Source organism: Narcine bancroftii, chromosome 5, assembly GCF_036971445.1.
Source record: "Narcine bancroftii isolate sNarBan1 chromosome 5, sNarBan1.hap1, whole genome shotgun sequence".
NCBI classification, from domain to species: Eukaryota; Metazoa; Chordata; class Chondrichthyes; order Torpediniformes; family Narcinidae; genus Narcine; species Narcine bancroftii.
Window position 1 is genome coordinate 153,002,379 of NC_091473.1, and position 22,233 is coordinate 153,024,611.

The 22,233-nt window shown below is 51.0% G+C and overlaps 1 protein-coding gene and 1 long non-coding RNA gene across 6 annotated transcripts in view; one reads left to right on the plus strand and one right to left on the minus strand.

Moving 5' to 3' along the window:
• LOC138764082 (uncharacterized) overlaps positions 1–22,233 on the plus strand; it is a 50,708-nt gene that overhangs the window by 15,094 nt on the left and 13,381 nt on the right. The window contains exons 3-4 of one of the 3 annotated variants that reach the window (XR_011357979.1): positions 16,410–16,549; positions 17,084–17,174. This is a non-coding gene — a long non-coding RNA (uncharacterized lncRNA). Of the gene's footprint in view, positions 1–16,409; positions 17,175–22,233 lie in introns of all 3 variants that reach the window. The other 2 variants (XR_011357977.1, XR_011357980.1) reach the window with 2 other exon arrangements.
• Positions 10,572–22,233, minus strand: part of acadm (acyl-CoA dehydrogenase medium chain) — a 55,696-nt gene continuing 44,034 nt past the window's right edge. For all 3 annotated transcript variants that reach the window (XM_069939406.1, XM_069939405.1, XM_069939407.1), the window contains 3 exons: positions 16,609–16,704; positions 13,406–13,654; positions 10,572–10,934 (listed from right to left, as the gene is read on the minus strand). In XM_069939406.1, the coding sequence (XP_069795507.1) occupies positions 10,848–10,934; positions 13,406–13,654; positions 16,609–16,704 (432 nt within the window). In that variant the 3' untranslated portion in view covers positions 10,572–10,847. The remainder of the gene's footprint in view (positions 10,935–13,405; positions 13,655–16,608; positions 16,705–22,233) is intronic.

A 22,233-nucleotide genomic window follows, 5' to 3' on the forward strand; every position in this document is an offset into this window, starting at 1 on the left:
TGTGTCCACCGACGGCCTATTACGCCTTTGCCCCGCACGCAGGACCCAACCGTCTGACTTTACGGAACGGCGCGCATGACATGCGCGACAGAGCGCCGACTGGCGGACGGGCGAACGCAATGCAAGTGGAAATGAAACAGAGAGATGGTGATGGAGGAACTCAGCAGGTCCCCCAGCTCCAGATGACAGAGGTTTTGGGCTTGAGCCCTTCCTCAAGGAATAAGCAAAAAGCAGACAGATCTCCCAATAAAGACTCAAAGAAATACTTGCCCTGTATATGTAAAAACATAATGCTGGAGAAGGTCTGACCTTTAGGTAGCAATGGTATACAGAACCAACGTTTCAGGCTTGAGCCTTTCATGAAGGGGTCATATGTGGACAGCCGTCCGAACAAAAGATTAGATCAAGAGTGGTGGTCGCAAAGGCAGGAGGTGATATACGGAGAAGGGAGGGAGGGGACAGAAGCGATCAAGGGGAGGAGAATGTGGGGGGGGGGGGGGGCAGGTTAGCAGAATCCCACATTGATGCCATCCAGCTGGAGAGGGCCCAGACAGAAAATCAGGTATTCTTCCTCCAATTTAAGGTGGTCTTAGTGGGATCGTACAAGAGGCCACGGATAGACTTGAGCGTCTGGGAGTGGGACGCAGAACTGAAACGGTTGTCACTGGTGCGGACAGAGCGAAGGTGTTCAGCAAAGTGATCTCCCAGTCTGCACCCAGTGATGTAGAGAAGGCTACAAAGGGAGCACTGGATGCAGTAAATCAGTCCTGCGGATACACTTGTACAATCACATGACAATTAACTGGACGTGAGAGAAAGGGGGAGAACAGGCCAACAAACTAAAAGTGTTTGTTTGATATAATGAGGCTGCAGACGTTGTGATTGTCATAAAAACACACCAAAATGCTGGAGGAACTCAGCCGGTCTTTTCAGCATCCAAAGGGAACAAAGATACATCCTCTGCTGCAGTTGCAGGGGTAGGTCCCAAGGGATTGATTAGTGGGGAAAAAAGAATGGACAAGGGAGTCATAGAGAGAGCAGTCCCAACGGAAGGTGGAGAGGGGAAGATGTGTCTGGTGGTGGGATCATGTAGTAGGTGGCAGAAATGGTGGAGGAGGATGTGTTGGATGCAGAGGCTGGTGGGGTGGTAGGTGAGGACAAGGGGAATCCTGTCCTTGTTTCTCATGGGGGAGGAGGGGGGCCAGGGCAGATGTGTGAGTAATGGAGGATATGGGAAAGGTGAAAGATGCTGTGTGCAGAGAGGAAGCGACCTCTTCAGAGACAACAATCCCAGTAGATCATATCGATGTGAGGGAGACCCCAGTAATCCTCTCTGCCACTCTAATGGTCCTGTGGATTGACCTCTAATCCATTTCTCTGCACCAACTGTACTCACACTGTGATCCAGCCGGCCAGGATGCTCTCGATAGAGCTCCTATAGAAAGTTGACATAATGGAGGCCGGTAGCCTTGCCCACTTCAGTCTTCTCAGGAAGTGCAGTCACTGTTGCATCTTCCTGACGAGTGAGGAGATGTTGAGTGTCCACGATAGGTCACGAGTTAAATGAACTCCAAGAAACTTGGTGTCTCCACTATCCCTACTACAGAGATGTTGATGTGTAGTGGAGGATAGTTCACGATCATCTCCTTTGACTTGTCCATGTTGAGACTCAGGTTGTTCCTCTTACACCATTTCACATGATTTTCCGCCTCTTCTTTGTCGTGAGAGACATCGTTGTTGCTCATGAGGCCGACTATTGTATCACCTGCAAACTTGATGATACTGTTTATATCAGTGACGTTGAGGGCCTGAGCCCTTCTACAAGGTGTGAGCAAAAAGCAGGCAGACGTCTGAATACAATAGACCAGAACTGAACACAATCCGCTAAGTGTGGTCTGACCAGAGATTTGAGGAGTTGTAACATGACCTCTACTCCTGAACTCAATCCTCTATTAATGAACCCCAACATCCCATAGGCCTTCTTAACTCTTCTATCAACCTGTGCGGTGACCTTGTATGGATTTGGACCCCAAGGTCCCTCTGTTCATCCACACTCCTAAGTAACCGACCATTAACCCTGTACACGGCCACGGTTCCACTGATCCCATTCCTCATGACTTTCTGGTTGAGTTTCTGAAGGGGGACCTTGTCACATGCCTTGCTAAAATCCATGTAGACCACATCTACTGCCCTACCCTCATAGATTTATTTTGTTACCTCCTCAAAAAACTTAATGAGGCTCATGAGGTAGGACCTTCCCTTCACTTCACAAAGCTATGCTGACTACCCTTCTTAAGGATAGGATCTAAGAGCATTTGGAGAAGTCGTCTCTACATGGATTTTAGCAAAGCATTTGACATGGTCCCCAATGAGAATCTCATGCAGAAAGTCATGACACACTGCGTCAGTGGAACCTTGGTTGTATGGATAAAAAATTGACTTGTACTTCTCCAAATGCTCCTAGATCCTATTGTTAAGAATCCTCTCCAATAGTTTGAACACCCCTGATGTTAGACTCTGCTCAACTTGATGAAAGTAAACTGAAGGGTTTCTTCAAGTACGTTAAGAGTAAAAAGATAGTTAGGGACAACAATGGTCCCCGAGAGGGTCAGAGTGGTCATCTACGCGTGGAGCCTCATGAGATCATAAACAGTTGTTTTGCATCAGTATTTACTCAGGAAACTGGCAGAGTCCATACGGATGGAAGGGAAACAAACAGAAGGGTAATGGAGCATATGGAGATTAAGGAGGAGGTGGTGCTTGCTGTCTTACAGCAAATAAAGGTAGATAAAATCCCCCGTCCTGTCATGATCTTCCCTTGGACCTTGATGGAGGCTCATGTAGAAATTACAGGAGCCCTGGCAGAAATATTTAAATGTCCTTAGCCACGGGCGAGGTGCCAGAGGATAGCTCATGTTGTCCCGTTGTTTAAAAAAAACTCCAAGTGTAAACCAGGGTAATTACAAGCTGATGAGCCAGTAGTAGGTAAATTATTGGAGGATGTTCTGAGAGATCGAATATAGGTACTCCCCGACCGAAAATTTAATAAGAAATGTAACTATAACAGGGATACAGGGCACATAAGAATAAATTGGGCGTACTTATCTTGTTAGTCAGTGTCCCAGGATCCACTGGATGGGCATAGCCATCTTGATTCCTGTGTGCATGCATGAGTCTTCAGTTGGCGCATGCGCGAGAGTTAAGGGCCCGAATTCAATATCATTAGGGCGCTTAACTCTCGCACATGTGCCAACCGAACTCCAACACGTGAACCCATCGTGCATGCGCCAACAGAAGACTTGCACTTGCGCACAGGAATCAAGATGGCCCCATCCAGCCTACGGTGCACGGGACGCCGACTAACAAGGTCAACGTAGACCAGAATGTGGAAAGATTTCCCAAGGTTGATCAACAAATTTAGTAAGTTGCTCTTGTCAAATCTATAATGCAAAAAAGATTTGATTAAGTTCGCTTTAAGACCTCAGTACTCCACACGCACAGGCAAAATTCTGAGTTGTGTCCATTTTGAGATATGACCGATCCTTCAGACCCAATTATGGTTGTAAGTCAGGGAGTACCTGGATACAAGTACTTGGACAGTCAAGGGCTGATTAAGGACAGTCAGCATGGCTTTGTGTTCGGTAGGGCGTGTTTAACCAATCTTATGAAGTTTTTCGAGGTGGTTGCAAGAAAGTTGATGAAGGTAAAGCTATGGATGTTGTGTCGTTGGTAAGGCCTTTGACAAGATTAGTTCAGAAGGTTCAGACACTAGGTAACCAAGGAAAGGTTGTAAACTGGATTTGAAATTGGTTGAATGGGAGAAGCCAGAGAATAGTGATGGATGATGCTTCTCAGACTGTGTGCCTCAGTGATCGGTGCTGCAACCATTGTTGTTTGTTGTCTATATCAATGATCTGATAATAATGTGGGAAATTGGATCAGCAAGTTTGCAGATGACACTAAGATTGGATGTGTTGTGGACGATGAAGAAGGTTTTCAAAGCTGCAGAGGGATCTGGACCAGCTGGAAAAATGGGAGATGGAATTTAATGCAGACAAGGGTGAGGTGCTGCATTTTGGAAGGACAAACCAAGAAAGGACGTACATTGTGAATGGTCGGGCACTGAGGAGTGCAGTAGAACCAAGGGATCTGGGAATACAGTTACATAATTCCCTGAAAGTGGTGTCACAGGTGGATAGGGTTGTAAAGAGAGCTTTTGGCATCTTGGCCTTCATAAATCAAAGTTGTAAACTTCTATCAAATCTCTCCTCATTCTTCTATGCTCTTGGGATGTTATGGTAAAGTTGTACACAACATTGGTGAGGCCAAATTTGGAGAACTGTGTGCAGTTCTGGTCACCAAACTACAGGAAATGTATCAATAAGATAGAAAGAGTGCAGAGGAGATTTACTCGGATATTGCCGGGTCTTCAGGAACTGAGTTACAGGAAAAGGTTAAACAGGTTAGGACTTTATTCCCTGGAACTTAGATGAGGGGAATTTGTTGGAGGTATTTAAAATGATGAAGGGAATAAACAGAGTAAATGAGAGAAGGATCATTCCACAGATTAGGAGAGATAAATGCGAGAGGACATGGCTTTAGGGTGAAAGGTTTAAGGGAATATTAGGGGAACTTCACTCAGAGTGGTGGGTGTATGAACGATCTGATGTGTTAAATGCAGACTCACTCTTAATTTTTAAGAATAAATTAGATAGATACATAGATGGGAGAGGTTTCGAAGGTTATGGAATGGGTGGAGGTCAGTGGGACTAGCAGAATGGTGTTTTCGGCCCAGACAAGAAGGGATGAATGGCCTGTGTTCTGTGCTGTAGTGTTTGATGGACTCTGTTGGGGCTGGATCTGGTGATGCAATCGTGGGAGGTAATTCTGTAGTGGAGAGTGAAGAGGTACTGGTCCCTTGGAGTTCACTTAACTAATGGACTCTCAAATTCGGCATAACCGTGACTTCACTTTCTGAGAAGACTGAAGCGGGCAAGGCTTGAAGCGGGCAAGGCTACCGGCTACCATTATGTCAAACTTCTACAGGAGCTCTATCGAGACATCCTGGCCAGCTGCATCTCAGTGGGGCATAGTTGCTGCAGAGAAAATGGATCAGAGTTCAATCATGGGACCATAAGAGTGGCAGAGAGGATCACTGGGGTCTCCCCCACCCCCCCCACCCATTGACGTAATCTACCTGGATCATTGTCTGAGGTGGGCAAAATCATTGAGGACTCCTTCCACCCCACACACAGCATCTTCCAGCTGCTCCTGTCAGGGTAGAGATACAGGAGATCAGGCCAGCCCCACCAGGGTGAGGAACAGCTTCTTCCCACGGCCAGTGAGAATGGTGAACGACCAAAGGAACTGCTCACACTGACCCTCCAAATACTCTCATATTAATGATACAATATTTATTCATTGTAGAGATGAAGTACTTGTCCTGCATATGTATTGTCTGTGTGTTATGTCTGGCTGTGTGTCTGTGTGCTTTGCACCAAGGACCGGAGAACGGTGTTCATTGGTTGTAGTTATACAATCAGATGACAATAAACTTGACTTGGAAAAGAATGTGTGTAAGGAACTAGGTGGATGAGCGGAGCAGAGAATGGAGGGGGAGTGGGTTGCCTGAAATTGAAGAATTCAAATGTAAGGGTATTGACTGGAAACATTGACTGACATTTCTTCTGTGCATGCTGTGAGACCTGCTGAGTTCCTCCAACAATTCCTGGTCTGCCCTTGAGCTGCAGATTTCCTAGCTGTGCCCTGAGGTGGGTGCTCTTCTCTCACCCTGGCTGTGCAGAAGGCCGAGGACAGGCAGATCAACTATTGTAACCTGAAGTTCCAGATGGACACAGAGCGCCACTGCTTGGCAAAATGATTGCCAGTCGGTGCTCGACTCACCGATGCTGAAGAGCCTGCAATCGGGAACAAGGGGATGCAGTATGGAAGGTGCATGTGAAGGAAATCTGCATTTGTTGGGGAACGGGAAGCGCTGGAGAAACTCAGCCAGCATCCACAGAAAGCAATAGGCAGACAATAATTCGGGCCCGAGCCCTTCATCAGGAAAGGACCTCCGTCTCTCCTGCAAGGGCAGTGAGGGAGGTGTACAAGACCGTAAGAGTTTAAGACGTAGGAGCAGAAATTTCAGTTCATCAAGGTAGGAACTGTCTCCATCTGTAAACATTGACTCAGTGTTTCTCTCCCCACAGACACTCCATTTTAATCCCTCTCTGCTTGACCACGAGCACATGGCTTCTTTAACAGCCTATCACTATGGCAACCCTGGCCCAAGGCTACCAAACATTTTCTTTGTGCTTTCTCCTTTCCCCACCCTCTCGCAAGTTTCCTAATTCCTGGTTCTAGTGAAGGTACTTTATAATCTGAAATGTTGACTCCCCATTGGGGAAGTACTGGTTGGTGCAGCAATCAGCACAAACATCGTTACAGCACCAGGAATCAGGACCGGAGTTTGAATCCCCGCGCTGTTGGTCAGAAGTTTGTACATTCTTCCAGTGTCTAGGTGGGATATCTCCTGGGGGGGGGGGGGAGGGCTCCTCCCACCGGTCAAACATACTGGGGGAGCTGTAGGTTAATTGGGCGGCATGGGCTTTGGGCCAGTTTGGGCCAGAAGGGCCTATATACGTGCTGTATGTCGTCTTCTTCTTTGGCTTGGCTCGCGGACGAAGATTATGGAGGGGTATGTCACGTCTGCTGTAGGCTCGTTGGTGACTGACAAATCCGATGCGGGACCAGGCAGGCACGGTTGCAGCGGTTGCAAGGGAAAATTGGTTGGTTGGGGTTGGGTGTTGGGTTTTTCCTCCTTTGTCTTTTGTCAGTGAGTGGGCTCTGCGGTCTTCTTCAAAGGAGGTTGCTGTCCGCCGAACTGTGAGGCGCCAAGATGCACGGTTGGAGGCGATATCAGCCCACTGGCGGAGGTCAATGTGGCAGGCACCAAGAGATTTCTTTAAGCAGTCCTTGTACCTCTTCTTTGGTGCACCTCTGTCTTGGTGGCCAGTGGAGAACTCGCCATAGAACACGATCTTGGGAAGGCGATGGTCCTCCATTCTGGAGACGTGACCTACCCAGCACAGTTGGGACTTCAGGAGCATGGATTCGATGCTTGCGGACTCTGCCAGCTCGAGTACTTCAATGTTGGTGATGAAGTCATTCCAATGAATGTTGAGGATGGAGCGGAGACAGCGCTGATGGAAGCGTTCTAGGAGCCGTAGTGATGCCGGTAGAAGACCCATGATTCGGAGCCGAACAGGAGCGTGGGTATGACAACAGCTCTGTACACGCTGATCTTTGTGTGTTTCTTCAGGTGGTTGTTTTTCCAGACTCTTATGTGTTAGTCTTCAAAGGCGCTATTTGCCTTGGCGAGTCTGTTGTCTATCTCTTTGTTGATCCTTGCATCAGATGAAATGGTGCAGCCGAGGTAGGTAAAACTGGTGTGCCCAATGGAGATGTGGGGGGGGGGGGGGGCTGGTAGTCATGGTGGGGAGCTGGCTGATGGAGGACCTCAGTTTTTCTTCAGCTGACTTCCCAGGCCAAACATTTTGGCAGTTTCCGCAAAACAGGACGTCATGCGCTGGAGAGCTGGCTCTGAATGGGCTGTATGTCTTCTTTTTTTCTTTCTTTGGCTTGGCTTCGCGGACGAAGATTTATGGAGGGGGTAAAAAGTCCACGTCAGCTGCAGGCTCGTTTGTGGCTGACAAGTCCGATGCGGGACAGGCAGACACGATTGCAGCGGTTGCAGGGGAAAATTGGTGGGTTGGGGTTGGGTGTTGGGTTTTTCCTCCTTTGCCTTTTGTCAGTGAGGTAGGCTCTGCGGTCTTCTCAAAGGAGGTTGCTGCCCGCCAAACTGTGAGGCGCCAAGATGCACGGTTTGAGGCGATATCAGCCCACTGGCGGTGGTCAATGTGGCAGGCACCAAGAGATTTCTTTAGGCAGTCCTTGTACCTTTTCTTTGGTGCACCTCTGTCACGGTGGCCAGTGGAGAGCTCGCATATAACACGATCTTGGGAAGGTGATGGTCCTCCATTCTGGAGACGTGACCCATCCAGCGCAGCTGGAATCTTCTAGCAGCGTGGACTCGATGCTGTCGACCTCTGCCATCTCGAGTACTTCGACGTTAGGGATGTAAGCGCTCCAATGGATGTTGAGGATGGAGCGGAGACAACGCTGGTGGAAGCGTTCTAGGAGCGTAGGTGGTGCCGGTAGAGGACCCATGATTCGGAGCCGAACAGGAGTGTGGGTATGACAACGGCTCTGTATACGCTTATCTTTGTGAGGTTTTTCAGTTGGTTGGTTTTCCAGACTCTTTTGTGTAGTCTTCCAAAGGCGCTATTTGCCTTGGCGAGTCTGTTGTCTATCTCATTGTCGATCCTTGCATTCTGATGAAATGGTGCAGCCGAGATAGGTAAACTGGTTGACCGTATGTCTACATTTAAATTAAAATGACACTCAAATACAGATGCTGTCTGTACTGACAATAACCAGGCAGTGCGAGTACAAGACAACTTTAATAAAATATATGTACACTGTCTTGTCTCTCTGCAAGACAAACCTGGAAGGCTAGACTGTAGCTCTGGACTGCTTTATAGACAAGGTCGCCGGAGTGACCCCTGGTGACCTAGTGTTGTAATTACATATCACCACAAGAGTCCTGTTGAGTTTATGCTTTGCCTTCAACTTTCCAGTGCCTGAGGTTTTGTTCTTCTTAGATTCTCGATCAGTAAGGAGTTGAGAGGATGGCTGGGGAGGGATGACAGCAAGACTTACTATCAGATACCAGGCTCACATTGAGCAGGAGGCTTGGGGGGTGAGCAGCCTATCCCTGCTGCTAGTTCATGTATACAAACTCATCTTCATACTTCTCACTCCTGCAAGGTTAAAAGGCCTAAGGGATGTTGGGATTCATTAATGGGGAGGATTGAGTTCAGGAGTCGAGAGGTCGTGTTGCAACTCTACAAATCTCTGGAGAGACCACACAGAGTATTGTGTTCAGTTCTGGTCACCTTATTACAGGAAGATGTGAGGCAAGGTTAGCAGAGCTGGGACTTTTCTCTTTGGAGCATAAAAGGATGAGGGGAGACTTGATCGAGGTCTACAAGATTATGAGAAACATGGTTAGGGTGGACGGCCAGCACCTGTTTCCCAGGGGAGGATCAGCAAATAACAGGGGAGGATCAGCAAATAACAGGGGACATGTACAAATTAAAGGGAGGGAAGTTTAGGGGTAAGTTTTTTTGACCCAGAGTTGTGGGAACCTGGAATGCCTTTGTGGGGATGGTGGTGGAGGCTGGAACATTTGGGGCATTTAAGAGACACTTAAAAACATGGATGGAAGAGAAATAGAGGGTCATAGGGTAGGAAGGGTTAGTGTTTTTTTTAAGGAATATTTGGGTTGGCACAACATGGAGGGCCGAAGGGCCTGTATTGTGCAGTAGGGTTCAGATTCTAAGGTGACCGTTATCAAAAGCAGTGACACAGGTCTGAGATAAAAACGCAGAGATGCTGGAGGATGCAGTGTCCATGGGAGGTAAAGAGACTGTATATTCCCGATGTTTTGGGCCTGAGCCTTTCTTCAGCCACTTTCAGGTGGAATAGCTGGGACAATGCGACTCCGGAGCCGGCTGCGGGTGTGTGAGAAGCAATATTTAGGTGGCAGCGCTGAAGGGGCTGTTCTGGCACTTGAAAGGTCCGCAGCGGGGAGGCACCATGGAGCAAACGTCGGCTCCTGTCAACTGTGGCCTTAGTCCCGCCCGCTTTCAGGTGCATAGGGGGAGTACTTGGAAGTGGAGAATACACCTATCCAAGGAGGGTTGGGTAAGTACGCCTCGGGCCAGAGTTCTCCTCAGCCACATTCGGGTATTTTAGGCGGCTTGACGTTGGGGTATTCTGGCCACCTGAAAGCGACTTTCAAGGTATAAAGTAGAAGAGAGACTTGGAGATGGGAAGAATTGGGGGGGGGGGGGGGCATAGATAACACACAAAAGGTGTTAATTTGTTATATGGGAAGAGGAGAGAGGAAAAGTGAGAATTTGACACTGGGAAGGGGGAGAAAGAAAAAGAGGTGGGGGGGGGGAGAAGATGGGGGGAGCATATTCTAATGGAAACCAGAGGAGTTGATGTTAATGCTATCCAGTTGGAGGGAGCTCCAGACGGAAGATAACGTGTTGTTCCTCCAATTCACGGGTGGCCTCAGTCTGGCAGTGCATGAGACCTCGGATAGACAAGTTGGCAAGGGAATAGGGCAGGGAATTGAAATGGTGGCCACTGGGAGATCAGCACTGGACTGAAATGAAAGTCTGGACAATGTGCTTTACACTCTGGTGAGGGCTTGACTGTCCCACCTCTGACTCAGAGGCATGAAGAAATTGGCCCAAAGCTGACAGTTATTTGCTGACAGATGAAATGATCCAAATGGCTCCTTTATGCTGCAAACTCCATGTTCCTCCTTGCACAGACCTGTGGGTCAAGGTCATAGAGGAGACACAAGGGGACGATAGTTTGTCACACTCCAGGAGAACCACAGAGAGGAGGAAGCAGTCAACACAACATTACAATTCCAAAAACAATTTGCTGGTGGTTTATTATTAAAATAATCTCTTGTTTGTTCTGCTCTACATTTGTTATCACCCGAAGTTTCAATGCAGTTGGACACCACCACACACCCATTCAAAGCAAGGCCCTTGCAATGGTCACAGAGGAAGGTCGCACTCTCAGAAACTTTGATCAGAAGGCAATGGGTTAAACATTCCTGTACAATGGAAAGGAAACTAAGGCTGAGGGAATTGGGATTGCATAACTGAGCGGTTCCAGTTAGACCACATTCCTTGCTATTAGCCTGCTGAGAACTCAATGCTGGAATCTCTCCAAGTGCTCCGAGCAATGATGAGTCTCTGGATTTGAGCTGTGCCTTCATAGATCTGCAAAAGAAACCGCATGCTGAATGATTTGTCCAAAAACTGATAAGACCACAATACAAATCTTCAAAAATACAATTCAGCATCAAGCTCCCCAATGCGGTTTCTGACTCGCCGGCGAAGTACCCCGTCGGCCACGCCGGCGAAGTTTCCTGTCAGACACCAGGTCCTCCTTTCCTTCTATCAGGATGTTGACCATCCCTTTGACTCCACTGACACTGGCTGACCTCCTCCAGTAGTTTTTGACTCCAAGTCCCCCGTGTCCGTGTTTCACGCTGCCTGGTTGTGTGACTAGTCACCACTCAGAATTAACATTCCACTTCAATGTGTGCAGCAATCAGGGAAAGCAGATCGGCTGAGGCACCGTGAGAGACTCCTCAGTTGTCAGTGGTGGGTGTTGCATGACAACGGCAGGTGGGGCTGTCGACAGGACTGACTGAGAAATCCCTCAAATCGTCATCGTGCCAGTTCAGACACCACATAGAAAGGAAAAGGAACCTCCATTCCCCGTCTGGAAAACTCAGTTCCGTTGGAAATTTTGGGAGACATAGTGCCCAATGTAAGAGCATCCATTGTGTACTCAGTCACAGGATGTGGGCTTCACAGGACCACCGTACTCTGTCAAATTTCTGCAGGTGCAATTGGAACTTTACTAGCTGTATCGCAGCCCGGTTTGAGAATTCAAGAATCCAGGAACACAGCCAGGTCCATCACAGGATCCAACCTCCAACCCACTGCGGACATCTATGTGAGACCCGAGCGGACAGCGAGTATGGTGGCGGACCAGTGAGGGCTCTGTGGTTGAGGGACCAGTGCACGTGGTGGGCTGCTGGCGACTCGAGGAGAGGGACCCGCAGAAGCTGTGAGCTGCTGGAGACTGCTGTCGGGAGACTCGCGCCGGGGTGCGGACTGCTGGAGACTGGCTCAAACTGGCTGGAGAGGTACCAGGTATCACTGCTGGAATGGGAGAAGGTGACAAAATGTATGACAATTAACTCATCCTCATGTGGGCTAGATCTGTACTAGTCCGATGACAACCCTCAACCAACCCTCCCTCCTCCGCACCGGGTGCCCAAAGATCAGGGGCAGGGGCTGAAATGCAGCCAGAACTTGAGGAGCAACACCTTCAAACACACGAGCAGGGGCTGCACCCTTGCACACTCCATATCCCTGTGAAACACAGTCTCAACCAAACCGCTGAAGTGATAGACAGCTGTCCATTTTCACCTTCGCTGTAACAGCCGGGGTCCCATCGCTCCCCACCATTGCCTCTGTACATTTTCCATCTGTGATAGTTGGGGACAAGGAGCATGACCACATTCTCGTCTTCAAGAGAAAGAATTTCTGACCACAGGGGTCGTTGAAGTCACTGGGCCAGCGCAACTCTTGTAGGGCCTGGGTCTTTCGGAAGACGGGCCTGGGATATTTCCGAAAAACAAATGACTAGACCAGTGTATAAAACAATCGTCCACCACAGGAGAGGGCAGGTCTCACATTGACTGAAGTTGTGCTAACTCAGTCCTCCTCAGAGCACACCATCCGGTATTCCCCACATAGAAACAAGAGTCTGAGATGTGAATCCTTTATCCGGACAGTGAGATAGCAGAGCGATGAACTGGCTCTCTGACAACACACCAAAAGCCATCGAACTCTTTGAAGGTGAGGCCGAGGCTCCCAGGCATTCAAGATACCGTCGAAAAGTCATCAACCGACCGCCGAGCTAATCAGTGATGAACCAGTGATGGAGTCACCGATGTTCAACTTTTAACGAGCAAATTAGGTGAAAGATAGTAGTTCCACGGTGGAGTAAACCCACCCTGGCAAATTGCCAGCTGATTGCTGGATTTGTGTAGTTGGAGACAGCATTTACCCACAAGCAGCGGACTTCTGAACAATAGGTCTGCCCGAGTACTCCCACACCTCACACACAAAACCTCCTTCCATTCAAATCCCAGTTCAGCCATTAAATCATTTACCTTTCTCCATCTTCCCAGCAGTGGAGACTGGGACTTCTGCACCATCCCTCCCACAAGGTGAACCACCCCCCCCCCCCAAGTACGGCCCCTCCCATAGTGTGTCCCCCCAGTACTGCCCCTCCCACAATGTGACTCCCCCTCAATACCGCCCCTCTCACAGTGTGACCTCCCTCTCAGTAGTGCCCCTCCCACAGTACACACCCTCCCACAGTGTGACACCACCTCGGTACTTCCCCTCCCCACCCTTCAGTACTTCCCTTCCCAGTGTGACACACCCTCAGTACTGCTCCTCCCACAGTGTGACCCCCCTCAGTACTGCACCTCCCACGGTGACATGCCCTTAATACTGCCCCTCCCACAGCATGGCCGTTCCCCCCCTTCAGTACTGTGACTGAGTACCTCCGTAACAGACCCCCTCTTGGAGCCAGTATATTGTGTGGTGTGGAGCAGTGCAGGAACAAGGGGCCGGATGTGCTGCTGTGTGACCCTCCCACTGACCTGGTAGATTTTAGCGTCGCGCATTAGCTTCTCCACGGGATATTCACTGTTGAAACCGTTGCCCCCGAAAATCTGGACGGCATCACTGGCCACCTGGTTTGCAATATCGCCTGCATAGGCCTTGGCAATGGAGGCATGGTATGTGTTCCTCCGGCTCTGGTCCACTTCCCACGCTGCCCTCTGGTATCCGAGGCGAGCAAGCTCCACCTTCATAGCCATCTCTGCAAGCAGGAAGGAGATGGCCTGATGCTGCAGGGGGAGGGGAAGAAGGGTGAGGGATGTGGAGGTGAGGCCAGGAAGAAGCAGGAGGCACAAACGGAGGAGGGTGACAGGAATGAAAGGAGAGGCGAGGGGGGAAGGGGAGGAGGCGAGGGGGGAAGGGGAGGAGGCGAGGGGGGAAGGGGAGGAGGCGAGGGGGGAAGGGGAGGAGGCGAGGGGGGAAGGGGAGGAGGCGAGGGGGGAAGGGGAGGAGGCGAGGGGGGAAGGGGAGGAGGCGAGGGGGGAAGGGGAGGAGGCGAGGGGGGAAGGGGAGGAGGCGAGGGGGGAAGGGGAGGAGGCGAGGGGGGAAGGGGAGGAGGCGAGGGGGGAAGGGGAGGAGGCGAGGGGGGAAGGGGAGGAGGCGAGGGGGGAAGGGGAGGAGGCGAGGGGGGAAGGGGAGGAGGCGAGGGGGGAAGGGGAGGAGGCGAGGGGGGAAGGGGAGGAGGCGAGGGGGGAAGGGGAGGAGGCGAGGGGGGAAGGGGAGGAGGCGAGGGGGGAAGGGGAGGAGGCGAGGGGGGAAGGGGAGGAGGCGAGGGGGGAAGGGGAGGAGGCGAGGGGGGAAGGGGAGGAGGCGAGGGGGGAAGGGGAGGAGGCGAGGGGGGAAGGGGAGGAGGCGAGGGGGGAAGGGGAGGAGGCGAGGGGGGAAGGGGAGGAGGCGAGGGGGGAAGGGGAGGAGGCGAGGGGGGAAGGGGAGGAGGCGAGGGGGGAAGGGGAGGAGGCGAGGGGGGAAGGGGAGGAGGCGAGGGGGGAAGGGGAGGAGGCGAGGGGGGAAGGGGAGGAGGCGAGGGGGGAAGGGGAGGAGGCGAGGGGGGAAGGGGAGGAGGCGAGGGGGAAGGGGAGGAGGCGAGGGGGGAAGGGGAGGAGGCGAGGGGGGAAGGGGAGGAGGCGAGGGGGGAAGGGGAGGAGGCGAGGGGGAAGGGGAGGAGGCGGGGGGGAAGGGGAGGAGGCGAGGGGGGAAGGGGAGGAGGCGAGGGGGGAAGGGGAGGAGGCGAGGGGGGAAGGGGAGGAGGCGAGGGGGGAAGGGGAGGAGGCGAGGGGGGAAGGGGAGGAGGCGAGGGGGGAAGGGGAGGAGGCGAGGGGGGAAGGGGAGGAGGCGAGGGGGGAAGGGGAGGAGGCGAGGGGGGAAGGGGAGGAGGCGAGGGGGGAAGGGGAGGAGGCGAGGGGGGAAGGGGAGGAGGCGAGGGGGAAGGGGAGGAGGCGAGGGGGGAAGGGGAGGAGGCGAGGGGGGAAGGGGAGGAGGCGAGGGGGGAAGGGGAGGAGGCGAGGGGGGAAGGGGAGGAGGCGAGGGGGGAAGGGGAGGAGGCGAGGGGGGAAGGGGAGGAGGCGAGGGGGAAGGGGAGGAGGCGAGGGGGAAGGGGAGGAGGCGAGGGGGGAAGGGGAGGAGGCGAGGGGGAAGGGGAGGAGGTGAGGGGGAAGGGGAGGAGGCAAGGGGGGAAGGGGAGGAGGCGAGGGGGAAGGGGAGGAGGCGAGGGGGAAGGGGAGGAGGCGAGGGGGGAAGGGGAGGAGGCGAGGGGGGAAGGGGAGGAGGCGAGGGGGGAAGGGGAGGAGGCGAGGGGGGAAGGGGAGGAGGCGAGGGGGGAAGGGGAGGAGGCGAGGGGGGAAGGGGAGGAGGCGAGGGGGGAAGGGGAGGAGGCGAGGGGGGAAGGGGAGGAGGCGAGGGGGAAGGGGAGGAGGCGAGGGGGGAAGGGGAGGAGGCGAGGGGGGAAGGGGAGGAGGCGAGGGGGGAAGGGGAGGAGGGAAGGGGAGGAGGCGAGGGGGGAAGGGGAGGAGGCGAGGGGGGAAGGGGAGGAGGCGAGGGGGGAAGGGGAGGAGGCGAGGGGGGAAGGGGAGGAGGCGAGGGGGGAAGGGGAGGAGGCCACAGTACCATCGTTTTAGGATTACAGCATTGGGACCCCACCCTGCAGTTCATCAAGCCACCAATGTTCATCAATCACCTGTTTGCATCAGTTCCACATTAATGCTATTTTTTAAATAATTCTTCCTACACTCCTGTCACCAATTCCCCCCCCCCCCCCACTCTATTCTCCCCATCAACCACACAATGTGGGCAATGACACCAGCAACCCACATGTCTGTGGGATGTGAGTGAGAACCGGAGACCACACCCGGTCACAGGGAGAACGTGCAAATTTATTGGACGTCGAGTCCAGTGTCTTGCAAACAGTTTCTCCTTGTTTTCTGCAACAAGACCAGGCTGTTGAACCCAGGAGTTAAACCTCCCGAGACCTTTGCAGGGTTAAGGTCGAGTTCCCGGTCTGACCTAGGGACGAAACTCCATCCACCTACACCCGTGGAGCTCAGCCATACATAATCACGGCACAACTTCTCACAGATTAGAAAAACAGCTGTGACGGAAGCAAAGCCCGCCACCTCGCCAGGAGCAAACTGCAGAGAAGGTAGGCAGAAGAGGGCAATCTCAACCAAGGAGAAAGACTCAACCGCTTTTGAGAGGACATTCCACAATCGAGGATCTCACAGGTACGGGCGCTGGTACAAGTGCAGTTCAAATCATGAGGCTTCAAAGGACTGTTGGGGATAGGAAGGGGTTACAAAGACAGGGATGGGTGTAGTGATGGAGACGTGGAGTGGTTACAGAGAGGACAGGTGAAGCCAGAGAACATATGAACTTGACAATACATGAGAATATGCAGAGCTCTGGGGAATAGGGCAGACGGGAACAGGGAATCATGAATGTAAAGGGCAGAATGGCTTTGCATGATGTGATTCTGTAACTTTGTATCCACAGTGCTTGTGGTGAGGAGCCCGCAGAAGAAGGCAGACACAGAAGGAAGAGTGGCAGGAGAGTGCAGACGCTGGAATCTGATCTCATTGCGGCAGTGGAGACCATCCGGATGACACCCCACACGCTGATTCCACCTGCAGAAGGTGGGGGAAAAGGATGCAGGCCATGGAAGTTGGGGCAGCTGGACTGCTCCCTGCCCTACCTCTATCAACAACCGTCCAAAGGTTCTCCTCTCCAAGGCGTACTTGGTGGCTTCATCCACAGCTCTCTGTGCCAGGCCGACAGCCCCAGCAGCAACCTGCAGCCAGACAGAGAGGAACATAGAACACAAGAGCACAGTAACAGACCCCTTTGGCCTTTCTCGTCTGTGCCCAACCATTTATTTTTTGCCTCATCCCAATCACCTGCACCCAGTCCAGAGACTCCCATACCTCTCCCATCCATGTACCTGTCCAAATTCCCTTTAAATATTGACATTCACCACTTCAGCTGGCAAGTCATTCCACACTCCCACCACTCTTATGTGTGAAGAGGTTCCCTCTAAACTATTCCCCTCTCACCCTTAACCCACGTCCTCTGGTTTGTATCTCACCCACCCTCAGTGGAAAAAGCCTATCTATCCCCCTCATAATTTTAAATACCTCGATCAAACCTCCCCTCACTCTTTTACGCTTCAGGGAAGCGCTGGAGGTGAATCTACGGACACTCGGTGTCTCTGAGGGAGACTCTCTTTTGCTTCACTTTCTCTGACTGCAGGAGGCGCTTCAGGTAAGTTCTGCCGATGGCGAATCTGGCTGCTTTGCAGCAGGCGAAGAGAAATTTCATGTAATATGACACTGTTTTATTACTATGACAATAAATGGAATCTTCAATGCAGAATAAATTCCTCACCTGTTTAACCTTTCCCTCTAACTCAGTTCCTGAAGTCCGGGCAACATCCTAGTAAATTTTCTCTGCATTCTTCCTATCTTATTGATATCTTTCCTGACTAAAACTGCACACAATTCTCCAAATTTGGCCTCACCAATATCTTAAACAACTTCACCATAACATCCCAACTTCTGTACTCAATACTTTGATTTATGAAGGCCAAGATACCAAAAGCTCGCTTTACAACCCTCTCCACCTGCGATGCCACTTTCAGGGAATTACTTATCTGTATTCCCACATCCCTCTGTTCTCCTGCACTCCTCAGTGCCCAACAATTCACCATGTACGTCCTTTCTTGGTTGGTCCTTCCAAAATCGAAAACCTCACACTTGTCTGCATTAAATTCCATCTGTCATTTTTCATCCCATTTTTCCAGCTGGTCCAGATCCCTCCGCAATCTTTGAAAACCTTCTTCACCGTCCACAACATGTCAATTCTTAGTGTCATCTGCAAACTTGCTGATCCAATTTACCACATTATCATCCAGATCATTGATATAGACAACAAACAACAATGGTCCCAGCACCGATCCCTGAGGCACCACTAGACACAGGCCTCCAGTCTGAGAGAAGCATCATCCACCATGACTCTCTGGCTTCTCCCATCTAGCTATTGTCAAACCCACTTCACTATGAATACCAAGGGTCTGAACCTTCCTGACTAACCCCACATGTGGGACCTTGTCAAAGTCCTTACTAAAGACCATGTAGACAATATCTACAGCCTTTCCTTCGTCAACTTTCCTGGTAACCTCCTCAAAAAAACTCTACAAGATTAGTTAAACACAATCTACCACCACAAAGACATGTTGACTATCCCACATCAGTCCCTGGCTATCCAAATAATTGTATATCTCATCTCTTAGAACACCCTCCAATAATTTACCTACTACTGATGTCAGGCTCACCGGCCTATAATTTCCAAGGTTACTTTTGGAGCCGTTTTTAAACAATGGAACGTGAGTTACCCTCCAAACCTCCGGCACCACACCTGTGGCTAAGGACATTTTAAATATTTCTGCTGGAGCCCCTGCAATTTCTGCACCAGTCTCCCTTCAAGGCCTGAGTGAATATTAATGTCAGGCCCTGGGGATTTACCCACCCTTATTTGCTTTAAGACAACAAGTGTTTCCACCTCTTTAATCTGTACAGATTCCATGACTTCACTGCTTGATTTCCTGACTTCCCACGACTCTGCGGCCATTTCCTGAGTGAATACTGATAAAAAAATAAACATTTAAGATCTCGCGTCTCTTTTGGCTCCATACAAAGCCAAACACTCTGATCTTCAAGGGGACCAATTTTGTCCTTTTGCCCTTAATATACCTGTAGAAATCCTGGTACATTCTCTGCCAAAGCAACCTCACGTCTTCTTTACCCTCCTGATTTCCTTCTTGAGGTTTTTCTTGAATTTTTAAAAAATATTCAAATACCTCATTTGCTCCGTGTTGCCTTTTCCTGTTCTACCCTCTCTTCTTCCCAAACCAAGGTTTGGTCCCTCCAAAACCAAGGTTCCCTCTGCCTGCTAACCTTGCCTTTAATCCTGACAGGAACATACAAACTCTGTTCTCTCAACATTTCACCTTTGAACCTCCTTGCACATCCTTGCCTGAAAACAACTTATCCCAATCCTTTCTCATTTCAAAAAAATGAGCCTTTCTCCAATTTAGAATCTCAACCCAATGCCCAGACCCATCCTTTTCTATAATTAACTTGAAACTAATGGCATTATGTACACAAAAGAGTCTGGAAAAACAACCAACTGAAAAACCTCACAAAGATAAGCATATACAGAGCCGTTGTCATACCCACACTCCTGTTCGGCTCCGAATCATGGGTCCTCTACCGGCATCACCTACGGCTCCTAGAACGCTTCCACCAGCGTTGTCTCCGCTCCATCCTCAACATTCACTGGAGCGCTTTCATCCCTAACGTCGAAGTACTCGAGATGGCAGAGGCCGACAGCATCGAGTCCACGCTGCTGAAGATCCAGCTGCGCTGGGTGGGTCACGTCTCCAGAATGGAGGACCATCGCCTTCCCATGATCGTGTTATATGGCAAGCTCTCCACTGGCCACCGTGACAGAGGTGCACCAAAGAAAAGGTACAAGGACTGCCTCAAGAAATCCCTTGGTGCCTGCCACATTGACCACTGCCAGTGGGCCAATATCGCCTCAAACCGTGCATCTTGGCGCCTCACAGTTCGGCGGGCAGCAACCTCCTTTGAAGAAGACCGCAGAGCCCACCTCACTGACAAAAGGCAAAGGAGGAAAAACCCAACACCCAACCCACCAATTTTCCCCTGCAACCGCTGCAACCGTGTCTGCCTGTCCCGCATCGGACTTGTCAGCCACAAACGAGCCTGCAGCTGACGTGGACATTTACCCCCTCCATAAATCTTCGTCCGCGAAGCCAAGCCAAAGAAGAATGGCATTATAATCACTGGACCCAACATATTCCCCTACACATATGTCTGTCACCTGTCCTGTCTTGTCCCTAATAGAGGATCCAGTATTGCACTCTCTAGTTGGAACCTCTATAATATTGATTTAGAACACTTTCCTGAATACATTTGACAAACTCCAAGCCATCCAGCCCTTTTACAGTGTGGGAGTCCCAGTCAACATGTGGAAAGTTAAAATCCTCGACTATCACAACTTACTGCTTCTTTTATCGGTCTGCTATCTCTCTACAGATTTACTCTCCAATTCTCGTTGATTATTGGGGGGTCTATAATACAACCCCATGAGTGTGGTCATAACTATCTCCTTCCTCAGCTCCACCCATTCACTAGACGAGCTCTCAGGTCTGTCCTGCTTGAGCACAGCTGTGTTATTTTCCCTGATGAGCAATGCCACTCCTCTCCCTTTCATTCCCCCTATTCGATCACGTCTAAGCCAACGGAAGCCCAGAACATTGAGCTGCCAGTCCTGCAACAAGTTTCAATAATGTCCACAATGTCATAATTCCATGAGCCAATCCATGCTCTAAGCTCGTCTGCCTTTTCTACAACCCTTCCTGCATTGAGATAGATGCGCCTGAGAACAAGTTCACCCACCACGTTCAACCCGTCAACTTCTCATGGTGTCAGCAATTTTCACATCAACTTTTCCCTCCTCCATTCCTCTATCTGCTCTGGCACTCTGGTTCCCCTCCCCCAAAAATCTAGTTTAAACTCACCAGGACACCATTAGTAAACCTTCCAACAAGGATATTAGCCCCCCGAGTTCAGATACAAACTGTCCCATCACAACAAGTCCCACCTTCCCTGGAAGAGCCCAATGGTCCAGAAACCTGAAGCCCTCCCTGGAAGAGGCCAATGGACCAGAAATCTGAAGCCCTCCCTCCTGCACCATGTCTTTAGACACGTGTTAAGCTGCATTATCCTCCCATTTCTAAATTCACAAGCACGTGGCACAGTTAGCAATCATGTCCTGTCCTTCATCCCAGCTCCTAACTCCTTGAACTCTCCTTGCAGGACCTCCTCACCCTTCCTACCCATGTCATTGGTCCCTATGTGGATCACGACATCTGGCTGCTCACCTTCCCTCCTGAAAACGTTGTGAACTCAATCGGAGATATCTCAGACCCTGGCAGAGGGAGACAACATACATCCAGAATACTCGATCCCTTTCACAGAACCTCTTATCTTTCCCCCTAATAATGGAATCCCCCATCATTGCAGCTCACCTCCACTTTCCCTTTCCCTCCTTAGCCACAAGACCGTACTCCATGGCTTGTCCCTGGTAGGTCATCTCCCCCAACAGTACCCAAAATGGTCCATTTGTTATTGAGGGGAACAGCCACAGGCTCAGACTGCACAGGATGGGGAGGGGGCAGGGACATCAGTACTGGGGAGGAGGTAGGAGAGAATGACATGGGACAGTTGCCTTGAAGGCAGGGGAGGGGAGCAGGGGCAAGGACGGCTGTGCCAGATTGGGGGGGCGGGGGGAGAGGTGACTGCCTTGAGGGAAGGTGCAGGATAGCTGCAATGGGGTGGGGGGGTGAGAATTCACCTTGGAAAAGGGAAGGCATGCTGAGGAGGGGACAGGAGTGGGGATGCTGTGGGTGCAGGAGGGGATGACTATTGTGGGGAATGGGAGAAGCTAAAGTCTGTGTTGAGGATGGGGTGGGGACAGGAACATCTCCAGGGGTGGGGGGGGGGGGAATTGGGGTCAGGATACCATGAGGGGGCGGCTAAAAGGGGTTGGGGGGACTGGGGTGGGGACCCTGGGATTGGGTCAGGGACGTTAAGAGAGGGTGGAGGGTGGGGAATTGGGAACATGGAGGGACCAGGGACGGATAAAATGGGGTGATGGGCATTGGGTAGGGACAGCTGCACGGCTGGGGACATGGTGAGGAGGCAGGGACGGGCATAGGGGTGGGGTCGGGGAGAGGGTAGTTTTAAGGAAGAGCAAGGAGAGGCCTAAAGTTGAGGTTCTGGATTGGAAAAGAGCAAATTTCGAAGGAATAAGAAGGGATTTGGGGAGTATTGAGTGGGACAGGATATTTTCAGGTAAGGATGTTAATGAAAAATGGAGGATATTCAAAAAAGAAACTCTGAGGGTACAGAGTAGTTATGTCCCAGTGAGGATCAAAGGAAAGGCTGGAAGTCATAGGGAGGCTTGGTTTTCGAGGAATATTGGAAATTTGGTTAGGAGAAAAAGGGAGATGTACAAGAGGTATAAAGAGCAGGGAGCTGAGAAGTTGAAGGAGGACTACAAGGAGTGTAGAAGGAATCTTAAGAAAGAAATTAGAAAGGCCAAAAAAAGGCATGAAGAGGCTTTGGCTGACAGAGTAAAAATAAATCCAAAGGGTTTCTATAAGTACATTAAAAGTAAAAGATTAGTGAGAGATAAAATTGGATCCGTTGTAGATAGCGAGGGTAGGCTGAGTGAG